We start from the raw sequence: 16,115 nt of genomic DNA, 5'->3' as shown, positions 1-16,115 counted from the left end.
ATAGGCTTGTTTGTCTTTGATCGGCTTGTCATTCATGCTGTAAAACAAAAAGTAGGATGCATGTTTGGAACAGGTAATTGGCCTCAGGTTCTTGTGAGATTAGAGGTTAAACTTGCAGTACAAGCTCCACAGAGAGCTGGTCGAACAAGCTGCAGCTATGAGACAAACAATTTCCCAATCCTCACTAATGTTCTCATCACAGAACAGACACGCCATGGGTCAGTGGCTCCGCCCCCGCATACAGTAGTCAGTGACGTCTGAGTCCCTTTCTAATCTGCTCAGTCATCTGTTACTTCATCACACAAACACACGCGCACACACACATAAGTTCTGGTCACTTGGCGCAGTTAACTGCAGAGATCAAATGGGGTAAAAGAGTGGACACGGTCGAGGGCGGACATGCATGACAACAATGTGAACGTGTTGCCAGTAATAAGCAAATAAAGACGGGCTGCAGTTATGGGCCGGTAATCTGATAAACACACACATCCAAAACATTTGCACTATTCTGTCTGTGTTAGCATGAAACATCGAGGAATTGTACAAGATCCTAACACACTTGGATGCTCTCAGTACAAGCAATGTTGCGTAACAGTCAAAATGATCAGTGAGCGAAGCACAATAGCACCAATAAAGATGAGCTCACCTCGCTTCTCTTCCGTGAATGTGTGCTTCTCTAAGAACGACTCATTGTTTCTGGCTGACACACTTGTTGCTAACCAACCCTAGTCCACAGTGACGAATCGCCTACATTCTTACAGTAAAGACATTCAGTCATGCACTCTTGTGAATTGAGGTCAATCAAACACAATGACGAACATTAATCACGACGCTCTCACGACGATCACTAGAAATTGCTCAGTCATGACGAGTAACTACTGAGCTGCTTATTTGGTTAAAAAGCTACCATAGCAAGAAAAAAAAGGAACTCTGTGTATTGCTCAAAATTCTGTTATTTTAAAGACAATGATGACAATGTTATTAACTAGTCGTCCATAGCCCTCCCCTCCAACTTTGGTAAAATGTGTGTTTACTTTTCAGTGGTCGCGGGTGTGTGTGGAACCTACATGTTTGGGGGGGGATCTCCCCTGCCTTTGCCCTGTCAAGAGCTTTCCTGTCCGCTTCCTTTAAAACAAAAGACGAGCCGAAGTTGGTCCCAGTGATTAAGAGCTTTTGTCTGAGCAGCACACATTTAGATGGCACACACACACACGCACACATGTGTATTACTATTTGTGTGTATATATTATTATATTATCAGACAAGTTCAAAACTATTTACTCAGCAGTTTATAGAGAGCCCTTCACAGCCGCATGCGCTCGCTAATCTGAGATTGGCCAGCTTCCACCCGTAAGGAAATTGGGCACATTCACCGAGGAGCACAAACAGGGACAAACATGAGCAGTGCACAGCCCCTCACAATGACAACAGCAGCCTAATGTAATCATAAAAGTGGATTACATATTTAAGGACTGCCTGAATCCTGACTATATTCACATAGAGACCAGCGCAGTCGTTTTTTTTTTCCATTAAGTAAGGAACAGACAGAGTCCGAGCAGGAGAGGCAAACTGGCTGGTTCCTTTGCATTCTACACATTCCTAGTGTTTTTGCCGTTCACACGTTCTTTATTCAGACAAGCTTGTAGCCCAACAAAGTAAATAGCAATGCACTGTATGCTCCGACATCTCTCATGAATCAGGATTGGTTTTTTTTTATTCTAGCGACACTGGCTCATCTGTTGGTTTGGACCACAGGAACTAGACCCCCCTCCACATATGCTTCTGATGACTTCTCACAAGGTTAGCTTTTTTGGCTACTTATTGAGACTGTATACAAGAAACCTAGCCATTGATATAATCCTTGTTTGAAACCAACAGAGTAACTGCACCCTGTAGTAATGTCACATCAGGTTGAAAGAGCATTGTTTTTTTTGTTTTTTTTTATTCTGCCAAAGGCTCCTTTCATTCGGCCAAGTGATTTAAATTGTTATCATTCTGCATACAGCGTCTGTTTCACATTGACAGTTTGATGTTTCCTAAATACAATTCTAAATTAGACAACAATAATTAAAGGTCCAAGAATGTTGGGGGTATGAATATAATGATAAAATCTAATTATAGTTAGATGCGAAAGGTTTCGATTTCAGTCAGAGTGAGACAAAAACCAGGAAGATTTTCCGATTTAAATCTTGAGGACTGAAAACGCTAACTGCTGTGCAGTGCATTATGGGACTTGAAGTCTGTATGCTAACAGGCATATAATGATATCAGAAATGTATGCAGCCCACAGGCCTTGAGTTTAGTGCAAGTTTTATTAAACAATTCAGAATGAAGAGGCAAGAAATTAGCATGCTAATACTGGCCACTGCAAAAGCAAGAGCTACAGTCATGAACCAAACTTCACGAAGTACTTGAATTGCACTATTCAAATGCAACAACCTTTATTAAAGTGCAGCATCTGTGGTCAGGATCCCTGGATGATCAAAAAGTGGGCCTAGTGCAGCTCCAGGATCATCATCTGACAATGTTTATACTGTATCGTGATGAACACACGGCCTATGGCCACTGTAGACTTTCTAAATATTTTCCACATACTCAACGAAACAAGGAGTACACATAGACGGGCTATTTTGAGAGCACCCGTGCGCAGAGGAAGGGGCGCCACACAAACATAAGTGGTCGAGCATTCAAAGGGCAATTGTGCTTTGAAGAGGGAGGAAATAAATCTAACTTTATCTGAGGCTGCTTTATATTTATTTACTATCACCTCAGTGTACAGTGAGCAGGAGCACATGACGGAAATGAATCGCACAGCTGCAGCTATTTGCTTTAGGATTGAATTTGATGAAAAAGTGACTAAATGATGTAGAAGTCACAAGTCAGCCAAAGTCAAAGGCATTTGGAGCGTTGAGATGGTTGCTATTATTGAACCTGATTAAAAGCATACAAAATTGTGAATAGAGAAAGCTGTATCAATAAAAGGGCCAGAAATATAAATGGTGTAGCATCATGGCATCGTTTTTGCTTATAAATATTTATCAATATTCAAAGGAAATATGGCTAAAACGGGGAATCAGAAGAGAGATGACTATTAATTCTGTGAATATTATAGAATTTAAAAAGACCACATGAATCTTACTTAAAAAAAAAGTCAAGTTCACAGCTTATGGCCCTTACATTGATGACTAATCACAACTAATTATCACACCAATGCAAGTTCGGTCTAGTGAATGAAAGCAAGTTCATTTGGAACAACACTCCTTTGTTCTTCTTGAATTAGTGTTTTCTACCCCGGGACTTTCCACATGGTGAGGGTGAGCTGATGAGGTTTTTTTTATGCTGAAGTCTGTGCTGTGTTCGTGTGCGGTAGGAGAAGGTGATGAAGGGCTCATCTATCTTTTCTATTCACGTGAAGCACTTACACTAGCCACAGAGGTTGGACAGTACTGTTGCAAATTCACACGAGGAAGAATCTGAAGAAAGGGAGCCTTCAAACTTCTTCTGGATGGAGGATCAGTTTCATATCCTCTGCTGGATGTGAAGTGACGTAGACTGACAGCCAGTAACACAGCAATGTTACAGGAAGAGTTGTTGACTGATGAGGAAGAGTGGAGTCCACTGAAGCGTCCTCTTCCAGTGGCTTCACGTGCCCCTCGGGCCCCTGAGAGCTGTGACAAACTCTCTCACGCACTCACTCCAGCCTTTCACAGCCGCTCATTAGAGGACCGGGGTATCATGGTAGACACTGCTGAAGACAGTAGATGTTGCTAATGTGTGCTTGAGTCACTGGTGCCGGACCTTACAAATGTGACGCCCTATGATAAGCTTTAAAACAAACCGCTCGGCTCTTGTGTTTTATTAAATTAAACTAAATTAAAGCCCCTTTGATTTGTTGAGAAACGGGTTGTTTTTCTTGGATTTACAAGACCATCCTCAAACCTAAAAGGACGCCTCACTTACAAGCAGATGGGAGATGCTCCATTGTCAGTGACAATCGTGATCTGATGCACATCCTCTCCTATTGATCCCATATCTGCAGCGAAGGATCTATTTTCATTTTAATAGACGCACAGCGAGGCACTATCCGAGCGCAATGTTCCCAGCATGATGGATAGTTTTCAGGAACAGAAGAAAAAAGTCTGTCATGATGCCAGCAGATCGATAAGTCACTAGACCCAGCAACATTCCACTTGTAATCCCGATGCAAAGTGGAGCATTGCCAAAAGACCAAGTAGAGGTTTTCATCCAATTGCTTTTGCATCCATGTTAAAACACAATCATCAATTACATTTTCCACCGCAAATGCAATAATGGCAACAATACACACACACAGTCATGACTTAGAGTTATCAATCAACCTCTTCTGGACTACGGGAATAAAACTGAGTGCACAAGACTCTAAACCAGAGTTGCATCAAGCTGGATTAAAACCTGAGACCTTGCTGCCGAACTGCAGTCCGAACACACACTCGGGTATATTCGCAAGTAACTACTGTTTTGCCAATACTTCCTGAGGTAAGACTGACTGCGCCCCCTCCTGGACCTACAGTGCAATAACAGCCACAGGAGGGCAAAACTGACTTTCACTTAGAGCTGCCCTGAGAAGTGTTGGCAACATTTGAGGTCATGATGCAGTAAAACTGACTTCATGATCATGAGGGCTTCCTCAGGGAACTTCAGTTCAAAAACATACAGTGATTAATGGGTGATTGTAAATTCTCTGCATGTTTCTGTGTATTTGGGAGTGAGTGTCTGTCTATATCGTTTCAACAACATTTTCGTGGAGAGGAGCGTCGTGCATTCCAAGCATGACTGAGAGATGCTATTGAGGTAGGGTTGAGTGTGAGCGAGGACAAAACGAGATACACAGTGACCCCTAGAGGTTGTCACAGCAGCCCTGGGATTATTGAGCAAACACATGATTGACAACCCTCATGTTGTGCATAATTCATATCCACCTATTAATTTTATACGAGGCAAATGGAATAAAAAATGCTTACCGTTGGGGGAGAATGCTTCAGGGAAGCCCTCTACATATCTCGCAGGACCCGTCAGACAGCTCACTGGAGCAGAAGGAAACAACGTGGATCATTAGCGAGAGAAACAACACATTGTGCTTTAAGCTGATTCCTTGCTTAATTGAGGGTGACCTTTGTCATGTCGATTCATGAATATTTAGACACGCTCATGACAGTCTTGGCTGTCCTGAAGCTCATTGTGAGAGCCCCCACAGGATGAGCATGTTTCTTAAGGAACTTTTTAATTGTTCAACTGTTTCATTGTGATGACTAAAACATGCCTTACATTGGAAATGAGAACAGCTATGTTACATTTACTCTTGTTCGCGTGCCTGAACCATATGATGACTCACTCATTGATAGAATAACGGTGGCCTGGAGGGGGGGCTAAGAAAAGAACACAGTGTTCAATAATTGTGAAAAGAGGCAGTGACGCCTCTCAAAAAAATCTTAAGTAAATAAAAAATGCAGAGTTCAGGAGCCCAGAGAAATAATTAAGCAATGAGTTTTGCATTTCTCACATACATAAGAAACAAACAACTCAGAGGGAATGTGAAAGTTCCACACAACGGAGAAGAAGAAGTAGAGGACCGCACTGACTCCCCTGAAGATACATTGCTGTTTTGCATAATTAAAAAAAGCAAAATTCAATTGTGATTTGAAGTTTTCTCCAAAAAGAATTTGCACTAGACGTCCCACGTAACAGGAGGTCAGGCAGTGGATGAGCAAGGCTACAGAGGAAACATTGAGGGACCACTCATTCAGCAGCTATCAAAGAGACCCAACTCTCTGACAAGCAGCAGTTGGCTTGATCCTCTCTGTTGAAAGAACAGTAAATTGACTTTCCATGAGAGACAGGGATAAAAAATCAGTCCAATTTGCTACTTAAACAAAGAGGTTTGTTAGCACGCAGCTTCCTGAACCATTAGACTTACAATCCCGATCTTCTCTCTGTAGTAGATGCAGCTTTTTTTATCTTCAGCTCACTGACTGGGCTAATTATAATAACTGCTGCTCTGATTTCACGGGCGGGGGGTAATTTAGAAAGGGGCTTCAATCAGAAATTGGATGCCAGCACAAGTCAGGGAACTCAGGGTCTGTCTTTTCTTGGAAGCCAAAGAGGACAGGATGAAAGAGTGGTGTGTCTCACTGGGTTCCAGTGCCCTCAAATAAACCACCATATGAATAATCCATTCAAATCTGGCATGTGAGGCTATTGCATGAGCTTCGTGGGCGCTTAAATATATAACATGCAAAGCTCAGGACCGCAGATAGTGCTGCCACGGAGCAATGGGGAGGTGAAAAGTCATGTGATCCGAGCGAACACAAGGAGGCTGTTGAGTCACAGCGCATCAAACAGACCTCTGCAAAGCACGTAAAAAACCTAGCGGACGAATCAATTATGTTTTAAGGTCACTTTTTAAAACTGGGAAGCGACTAGTCAAGTGACATTAAAATCGGACATGCTTGTCACTTTCCATTGCTATTCAGGCTGAGAAGCAGAGGATGGAACAGCGATGCATAATGGAAGAGTGCAGGCTGGGTTTTTACACAAAGTATGTTTTTACTGCTACAATTGTAGCTTGGTTTCTGGTGAGGCTGACTGGTGGTCGTGTTAACCACTTCCTGCATGCTATCTTATTCTAAAGTTGGAATCTCACACCTAGGAAGAAGTTCTGACTTGGCAGAAACATGAAGACAGAGCGATTAAAAATTGCACTCATTATCAGATTAATGATGATGTAACAATGAATTCAAACTGCCCCACTCCAAGGAGCCAATTAAATGGTGACTTCAGGCCGCTGACCACTCCGAGTGTGTGAACACAAAACCTCAACAAGCCTCAGCTTCTCAAGATGTGCTTGCATACGATGTGAAGAAGAAAGAATTCCAAGCACAAACTAAGTATGTGGCTGGTGTATGTTTTATGCAGAAGAACAGTGTGTTCTGCTGTGCAGGAGACTCTGTTATTTCAGTCTCCCACCAGATGAAGGCAAAATTCTCACATCTGGGAAATCTCCCTCCGCGTTCTAACGTGACTCTGCTCTGAAAGTAAAGATCTGGTTACATTTAATAATAGAAGAGGCTGCTGTGTGAAGGGATGGTGGACTCACAGCCATCTCACACACACGCTCTCATCGACAGACACGAAGGCATGAAGGACGATTCCACAGGGGAGAAAATGGAGAAAGGTGAAAGACGAGATGATGCCATAAGGAAAGAAGGTAGAGGACAAAAAGTGCAGCAGCAACAGAGGTAGCAGTGGAGGTACGGACATCTCAAAGTAACGGGGAGACACAGGATGAATGGAAATATGCCATTAAAAACTGCCTGCGTAAATTGGCTGCAGAAATACAATTTATTCGATACCTCTTATTTTATAAAAGAAAATAGTTTTATGGCATTGAAGTCACACGAGGCACCACAAAGTGAACACAAGTCTCATGACGACTAGCACTTAAAAAATAAAACTGACTAACTCCTACTCAATGAACACCAGACCAATCCAAAACCCATGCTAAAACCAATAACCTCATGAACTTTGTGGGTCAACCTGAAGATGTTTTAAGTTATTAAGCATTGGCATACGACATGTGCACTATATTAGAAAAACATTCATCATAACAAAAGCATTTCTTGGTGAATGGTTTCTGTCGAATAAAAGTCTTTCACAAACACCAATCAAAAGAGAAACCAAACAGTGGGAGTCACAGTTTGTGAGGGAAACTTTAAACACAACAAAGTGTTTTACATTCCAGGAGTACGATCAGTTAAACTCAGTGAAAATCAATTAAGCATCCTGCCAGAAACAGAAACAGTTGCAAGTGTATTTTCTAGGTCACTCGGCAGCAGCAAGGTTCACCTCTGTTGAAGTATTGAGGTTTGGACATGTTTCATCATCAAACATGACTTGTCCAGAATATAGTTTATTAAGTTGGTAAGTGAAGTGATTCCAAATAGTCCTGGCAAAATCAATGCCATACATCGGTGCCGAAGTGTGTGCTGATGTTTACATAACGATAACAAGTGGCGAAGCCTGTTGTAGCATGCTAGCATAGCTGTAAGTGCTGTTCAGACAGCAACAAAGAACGGGACTATTCCAAAAGAAAAAAGACGGTTGCTTGTTGGGAAGGCATTAAAAATACATTTTGTTGGCCAAAAGGCAAAACACAGCCAGTTTTCAGTGTGTTCATAACTACTTTAGCTAGTGTTTGAAAGGCCACGAGGTTTCCTCCGCAGTAACACGACCTGTTCTACTCTTGTGTTGTTGTCGAGTTTAACGTCGAAACTCAACTCGGCACCGCGTTTTCCGGTTTCCATGAAGTGAATGAAGACTACTTGGCTCTTGTCTCTTACCTCGGCGTCTTCTTCCAACGGGCTGCTGGCTCTGAATGAGTTGGTGAGCGCTGAGAATGAATGGAGAGATGCTGCGTTGCTTGGCAACCCACTGACCAATAACAGCGGAGCAGGACGATTCGACCGAGATGGGCTCCACACGTCCCGCTCCCAGTGGTGTGGATGTTCCGCTCAAGCTCACGACGACCTTCTGGTCTCCGCCCACTGAAATTACAATTTTCTGAAGATGGCTGTGCAAGCCACATGCCGTGTGACCAAGCTTGAAACTTTAATGCGGCACAGTAGTCTATGAAGAAAAGACACCCTGAGCAATGATGAACTTAAAAGTCTGAATTGAAGTAATCCATTTATTGGTGATGAGAGCACAAGACATCAGATTGTAGATAGGACTTCACTGAAGTAGATACGTTTTATTTGTAGCACAAGCTAAACTGGACAGAAAAGAGTTATCGGCACAGATATGACACAGGAGAAGTGGCGAGTGGAGGTCTGGTTGCTTTCTGTCACGCCAGCAGTCACATCACAAGTTTGCCGTTAAAAAGCCATCTTGACAGCGAATGCAATGCAAGGAGCCAGTAACGCGCTCATTTGCTGCCGAATGCCTTGCAAATACATGCAATACATGGTACATTTCATGTGATGACAAATAGTGAAGAACTTCAAAGAAGAAAATTTGACCATTTATTTAATTGAAAAGCAGTATAAAAATGCAATCCCATGTAAATACATGATTCATAAAATATAAGTCATGACAACAGCACCACGACTCTCACTCCTCAAAGAATCCCTCTATATAGGATCTAAGACACAGATACCCTGTTATGCCGTGTTCATTGAAGATGATCTCATCTCATCGAATGTGAGACATATCCTCCAGAAAAGGGGTCTTCATGCAGCCTGTGCAGAGCTGGTCCATCCAGAGTGGCGCCTCGTGCTGCAGAGGTGTACGCCGCGGGTAAAACGTGTATGAGGGGTCATAGTTCAAGAGGCAGCTGAGAGAAGCCATGTAAACGTCTGAGAAGCGGCAGAGGCGTCTGGAGAAGTATGTGGGGTTGTGACAAGTCCTGAAGATGCTGCCGAACTGGGGATTGAACAGGTTCTTTGTCATCACCCTGAAACATCAAAACAATGGTCAAGATAAAGTGTTTCCCAGAAGAAAAAGTATCATCAACCAAGAATACAGTTAAGTGAATTGTTCAGTAGCAAAATGAGTCAGGAAAAAAAAACACTCACCTGAGTTCCTCCCGCTCTTTCTGCCATTCCAGAAAAACTTCTTTAGACTCCGGGTCCCGGTGAATCTTAAAGGACAATAAACACAACGTACACTGCTGTTAGGAAACGCACAAAGACTTCCGACAAACCAATATCAGTCGATAAGAATTTCAAGTCTGCAAAGTGATCCAAACACTGAGCCAAAGCATTTGAAAGGAAGTTCAGTTAAAAGGTCCCTAATCCACTGGAGGGGGATATTAAAGAAAATGCCCCAGGTTTTCAGATCAAATGCTCCATTAGGAAAGCAACCCCAGAGAAAATGCAGAAGATTATTCAGTACGTTGTGACTGACTGAGGGGGTGATCTGATCTCACCTGCAGTTGTTCCAGGAGCCCGGTGAGCGCCTGCAGCCACGTGAGATGGAGGGCGTATCGTTCTGTGCTCACGACTTTGGTTTCCTGCTCCAGCTCAGGTACAATGGCTGCAGTTCGCCAGCCGTGTCTTAAAGTTAGGTCCTGACAGGAGGAATTAAAAAAAAAAAAAAAAAAAAATCTAAAGAAACCTTTTCCAATATTTTTATATTAAACATCTGAGTTATGATAGTGAACAAACAGAAAATAAAAAAATCAATGCTGATATAACTGGCACCGTATCAGAATCAGAAAACAGAAATTATGTATCAACTATATAACTAGATTTTAGCTGAGCAAATAAAGAAAAGAAAGAAATGGCTTACAGCTGAAAGAAAATTACGTTATGGTAATGCATAATTTTAGAAACTGGGATAAGTCATTGATAATGGCCGACACTGCCACCTGCTGTTAGAGTTTTAGACTGCAGTCACCGTTGTCTTGCACTGAGATTGAAATAACAGTACAATTCAGAGAGAGAAAAAAAAACACTTACTGCCAAATCACTATATAGATGGTCTCCAAAGTACAGCACCTTCGATCCCCGCCAGCCCGTCAGTCTCAGAAATTCAAACAGGTTTCCCTGTGAAAACAGAAATGCTTGTTCAAGTTCAAGCAGGGTTCACGTTATTCAGCAGCTCCCATGCAAATCATCACCGGTCAGTGAGACCTGTTTACAACACGTGAAGCCACAGGACAGAACAGAATCGGAACACACTGTAATAGAAGCATGCAGACGCATCCTGGCCGACCTGTTTGTAAACCTGCCCTTTAGATAAAGCGCTGATCTTCTCCCAGCGCAGATTTCCGTTTTGGTCCAAGCATCTGAAGGGCCTAAGAACACGAAGGAAAATGTCAACATCAAAAGTGAGACTGGACTCAAAGAAATGAGTTGGATAAATTGGGTGATTTGGCCGAGGCAACTGTCACAATTACAGATCTCCCAGGCTTCATTTTCTTTAATGGTGAATCCTCACATCACTGTGTCATGTAATAAAGAAAGCAGTTTTTCATTTGAACAGGTTTCTAATGCTTTGAGAGATTCATGCTCTAAACAATTCCCAGATGTTTCCATCATTATCAATTGCTATTGAAAATACTGTTTTGCTGTTTTCCTTTTTTTTGTTTATCTTAACTTTTTTTTTAAGTGAATTTTGTTGTATAAATCACGTAGTCGGCGACATCTCTGTATGAAAGAGTTCTTTCTCTTCCATGGTTTTGTTCGGGTAATTGTGGGCACCAAGTGATTCAGGAAATGTACAAAAGCCACTGAGAAAAGCTGCACTGCAGCTGAATACAATCACTCTCATTGGCAGACGGTAAGAAGGGAGGGAGGGCAGGGGTCATCCTGAGTACATGGCTTTCTATTAAAAGCATTACTCAGTCAATGGCAGTGGAGTTGGTTCCTAGTTTTAAACGGTTTGGGTAGACTCTGAAGTTCTAAAACACAAGCACATGCCAACTAAACAGCCGCACAGTAATCCAGTATTACACGGCTACGCCTGGGTCCTCATGTGAAGCATCGTGTTTCTGTCAGGCTTTTGGAATGTGGACAACACCATAGCTTTGTTTGGATCATGCCACAGACCTAAAGATGAGGCAGTGAACTGCAGTCAAAGAGGAAGTACGTACTTGACACAGTCAGTGAAGAAGTGAGGTTTGTCGGCCTGAACGATGACGACGTCAAAAAAGTCTCTCCAGTCTTTCCCCACCATGTGCGTCATTCCTTTATCCCTGTGGACAAAACAAAGTTTTAACTGTGAGCCAAGGCAAGATCAATTAAACCCATAAATCATGCTCGCCATGAGTGTATCTTCAAAAGGATTACATTGAAAAAACAGTGACCCAGATTAGCTGTACGCAGATTTATTACTCACAAAAATCAAAATAATAAAGGTTTGATGTTAGATCATATCAGAACCGGGCAGTTCTGGCACCAGTTTAATAAAGTAGATGCAAAATTCAAGTGGGACAGATGTTCATTCTTAGAAACACAAGTCCAAGCTTTGACTTTGCACGAGACTTACACAAAGCTGAAAGGACTATTTGTGATGAGGAAAAGTCTCTTTCCCTGGCTGACAAGTCGATGCAGAACAGCCTCCGTCTCCCCTCCTCTCAGGATGAACTTGTCTGTAGTGGAAAGTTAAACAGCAATAGAATGCAGGAAATCCAACACCATGAAGCCCAGAGGTGATTCTCATGTCACTCACCGAGATCCTGTGTGATCCACTTGTACATGAAGCCTTTCAGGTGAACCATGCCGATTGCCTCCTGGGGACGGATAAACAAAAGAGGCACGTTTAAAAACGCAGCAAGCGACACGTGTTCTTGCTGCTCGGATAAAAGAGGAAACTCCAGAACATTCTGAGAGAGAACAAGAGCGACAATCATAACAACCTAAAGAAAACACTGCACTGCAGGATTAAACAGTAACCGTTCAAAACACGGCAGTGGCAGATCAACAGGTTTGTCCTTTCTAACTTGAAATACTTTGATATTTATTTTTATTTATGCATTTCCTTTAAAGTAATGTAAATCACTCAATTGCTGGTTCACTTGAAACAAACAAATATATCCAATATATTAATAATATTTTTCTGTCGTTAAAATGTTTCAATGCTACTGCAAAATTATGTCTTTCTCCCAATCACATATAAACTCTCCTTTATTCAGAATTTTAAACACTTTATATATTTGTTTTTATTCATGTAAACTTCCTCTTAATCACTTCAATATAATGCAATAAATAAATAAATGAGCTGATGAATTGCACCTAAGTAAATTCCATTCCCTTTAACAATATTCTTTGTATTAATATATTTGGTCAACAACTTGGCTTATAACGTCATTCTCTCACATACACAACATCATTTTTTCTAATAAATGCAATCCAAACAATAGATTCTGAACATCACTTATTACATGTCCCGTTGATCTCCTTTGGGAGGGGAGCTACAAAATTCTTCTTAAAAACATAAACATAAGCCCACTTACAGAGACGTCCTTGTAAAGGTGAACTGGGTCATACTCAATATTATTGGTGATGAAAAAGTCATTTGCCACAGCCAAGAGTGCCATCTCCGGGATGGAGAAAATGTCCATGAACTGCTTCATCTTTGGTCCCTGCGCGAGGAAAATAAACAGTCTAGTGTTTAGACTAAAATCAATGCAGCCAGCCATAAAGAGAAAACCCCGGTTCCCACTGCAGAGTGGGTGAAAGCTATTTAAGCAAGCTCATTCCAAGTGGGAAGAGAGGGAGAGCCATTTCCTGCGACAAGAGAGCTCTTGTCGACTTCAGGCTTAATCTCAGAAAGCAGTGGCTTAGAGGAATTAGCAAGACAAGAGGGACTACCTGCATCACTAAAAAACACATTCTTGTTTGGTGTGTATATATGAAGACTTTTAATTTAAAAATTACAAAGGCATTTGAAGCACCTTTCCATAGAAGCCAGAGTCCTGTTCCAAAGGGATGTGGTATGTTCCTCCATAAAGCTCCAGCACCTCATCATCTGGCACCGGGCTTAGACCTCTGAGGATAACAGCAAAAAAGAGAATATAATCCATCTCAGTGACTCAAATCAATAGCACAGACTGAGCTCATGACTGACTCAGAACATTGTACTGATAAGTCTGGCAATTTTTTTTTTGACAGCCCACAGTCCGACATTAGCCGAGCAATTTGTCTAATTTTTTCAAATAAAGTTTTCTTCAGGCTCTTGAACATTACATAACAATGATAAAGGTGTCTGTTTACGATTAAAAATCAATTCTAAACAACTGGAAGCTATCATCACAAGGCTAGATAACACAGCATTGACGGCGATGACCAGAAGCAACGCAACTTCTGGACAGTCTCGTGTTTTTCCTCGGCTGAGAGAGAGGTCACAAGGCAGCAAATATGCTGTGTGGAGTCGAATGTTTGTCTGCAGAAGGGCGGGGCCGGAACATATCAACAGAGCCCAGGCTTGGCCTCACTGACGTGTTCTCCAACATCTGCCTTGACACAACAAACCAACCCAAATCGCAATACTTACAGTAAACCCTTCACCCAAAGTCTTACCTGTAAACACTTCCTGGCTGAATATAAAGGAAGGCGTCTATCTTCATCAGAAGTCCCTGGAAATGTAAGGAAGATGTCTTCAAAGTTTGTGTTCACTTTCATCATCAAAACAATCATTTACCTTCTGAATATCATAGTGAAGTCCTCGCACTGCAAAATTAGGAATATAATCGTACTTGCAAATGGCTTCAGGGTACTGTAGGAGAGAAGGAGGGTTGAGTGTGAGGGTAGGACCAGTGAGAGATGCTTCTAAGGGGAGCACACGCACCTTGAAGTGTTCGATGAGGAACCCTCGCGCTGCCTCATAGATCATGGTGTTGAGGGCATTAGAGTACACCGCCAGCGTGTAGTCATAGTCAAAGCCGTAGATGTCCACCTCCGCCAGGCTGACCTCATTGTTGGCGTAGATGGTGGAAGAGTTGAGCGATTTACATGCCCCTGGCGGAATCAGATCTGAAGCCAGAGAGCGGAGGAAGGTGATCCAAGATTAGACCCCAAACGAAACACACCATGTCCGATTATAGGGTGAAAATACTGCGTGCCTGCATGAGTTTTTTTTCCAAAAATCATTTCTTATATTATTATCACTTATATTCATCCTGCCTTAAAATGAAATGTAAATATTGCCATCAATAGAATGAGGGCATATTTTTTCTAGGATGCTGGCTTTTTAATGGCTTTCTCAGCCACGCTGGCAAAGCATGGGAACAGATTAAATAAACAAATCGTTTTTCACGTTCGCCGTTTGACTGACTTAGCGGTACTGGGGAAAGTAGGTCAGAACCATCTGCCATGGGACTGACGAGCAAGACAGCAGTCATCCAGTATCACCAAAACAACATGACTCGCCCATGCAGTCTGCCAAGTGTGTTCTGTGGCTGTTTACAGCTCAGTTTTAAACTTCACAACGTTAACTGGACTTCAATTACACATGAATTTGATATGAAAAAATCGCATGTCGGCTCGCTTTTTTTGCGAAATGCATGGGGTAAAACACATTTTAGCGGTTGTCAAAGTTTAAAGTTTTAGACGTATAAAAAAAATGAGGAACTTCTTAATACCAACTACACGCTGTGGCGCTTGACTTCATTCCAAAATAAGGGTTGAACAACGTGGCAAAGTCCGTTACATATTTAGCCATCAACACTTCATATCATCGCATGACTAGACGCAAACATGGAGCCCACTGACGTGGACCCTCGACTCCAATTCCCAGATGAAGGCTCTCCTTACCGTGAACCAGCCGCTTCATATCATTGTAGCGGGCCCACAAGTAGGACTTCTGGTCCAGGGGAGCTGGTGTGGAGGAAAGAGAGCGCGTCCTCGCAGACGGAGCGCCCCCGGGCTTCGCTAATCGCTTGGCCGCAGGAGAGGCTGCGCCAGGCGGCTCCCTGGTGCGGGGAAGGTCGCTGCTGTGCACCGTCGCTTCTGCACAGGAGCGACCTTGTGGGTTTTCGCGACCGTGTTGTCCCCCTGCAGACACAGCACACGAGGTGGAAAGCGTGTTCAGATGTGGGCTTCTGGTCGCAGGACGCGACCCCATCGCCCACAAAGCACTGGCTACTGTTCTTAGCGACATCTTTATTGAGCTATCAACAAAATAGGGTTTCTCCGCGGGTGGCAGCACGCTGACGGGTTTATAGACTGCTTTGACCACGCCCTTTGAAGGCGGGGCTTCCAATTTTGCAGCCAATCACAACGCATACACCGGACCCACTCGCGCCTAATGGGTTAAACCTGGTCATCGTTTCAAAAGAACAGAAAGTTCTCTTCCATGTGGCAACGATTGTTGTGTACAGTATCCCTGGTCAGAAATGTTAACAGTGTTGCAGTTGAACGTGTCTAAATAAATGTTATTAATATTGACAGCTTTGTGTGCTATGTTTAATCACATTGTCACAAAGTCAGACGAAATATTCTGCAAAAATGTTTGGCTTTTCTAACAAAACAAAGCAACAAACAGCAAAAAAGGTGTTCCTCCAGACACATTTATAACAATGTCAAGGAACAATCTTTTTTCTCTAAATTTTGCAATCATGAAACGTAGAAGTTGCATTA

General features: G+C 42.5%; 2 protein-coding genes across 5 annotated transcripts in view; both read right to left on the bottom strand.

Moving 5' to 3' along the window:
• The window catches only part of LOC128749142 (rap1 GTPase-activating protein 1-like), a 40,652-nt gene extending 32,222 nt beyond the window's left edge, over positions 1-8,430 (bottom strand). Inside the window, exons 1-2 of one of the 3 annotated variants that reach the window (XM_053848426.1) lie at positions 8,376-8,430; positions 5,001-5,063 (exon numbers count right to left, since the gene is read on the bottom strand). The gene's annotated coding sequence lies outside the window, so the exon portion shown is untranslated. The remainder of the gene's footprint in view (positions 1-5,000; positions 5,064-8,375) is intronic. The other 2 variants (XM_053848429.1, XM_053848425.1) reach the window with 2 other exon arrangements.
• A 293-nt stretch (positions 8,431-8,723) lies between these two features.
• Positions 8,724-15,657, bottom strand: nt5dc2 (5'-nucleotidase domain containing 2). Of its 2 annotated transcripts, XM_053849180.1 has the most exons (14): positions 15,291-15,657; positions 14,326-14,510; positions 14,179-14,253; positions 14,058-14,113; positions 13,433-13,526; positions 12,992-13,120; positions 12,208-12,268; positions 12,025-12,127; positions 11,630-11,731; positions 10,750-10,831; positions 10,494-10,580; positions 9,962-10,102; positions 9,609-9,673; positions 8,724-9,487 (listed from the first exon to the last, which is right to left on the bottom strand). In XM_053849180.1, the coding sequence occupies exons 1-14, from the start codon at positions 15,634-15,636 to the stop codon at positions 9,226-9,228; spliced, it is 1,788 nt and encodes a 595-aa protein (XP_053705155.1). In that variant the 5' UTR covers positions 15,637-15,657; the 3' UTR covers positions 8,724-9,225. The 2 variants fall into 2 exon arrangements, with proteins under 2 accessions (XP_053705155.1, XP_053705156.1); XM_053849181.1 differs by lacking the exon at positions 12,992-13,120.
• Positions 15,658-16,115: the final 458 nt, after the last annotated feature.

The sequence above is a fragment of the Synchiropus splendidus genome, chromosome 18, assembly GCF_027744825.2.
Source record: "Synchiropus splendidus isolate RoL2022-P1 chromosome 18, RoL_Sspl_1.0, whole genome shotgun sequence".
NCBI classification, from domain to species: domain Eukaryota; kingdom Metazoa; phylum Chordata; class Actinopteri; order Syngnathiformes; family Callionymidae; genus Synchiropus; species Synchiropus splendidus.
Note: the sequence above shows the minus strand (reverse complement) of the source record. Positions and strands in the feature narration are given on the sequence as shown.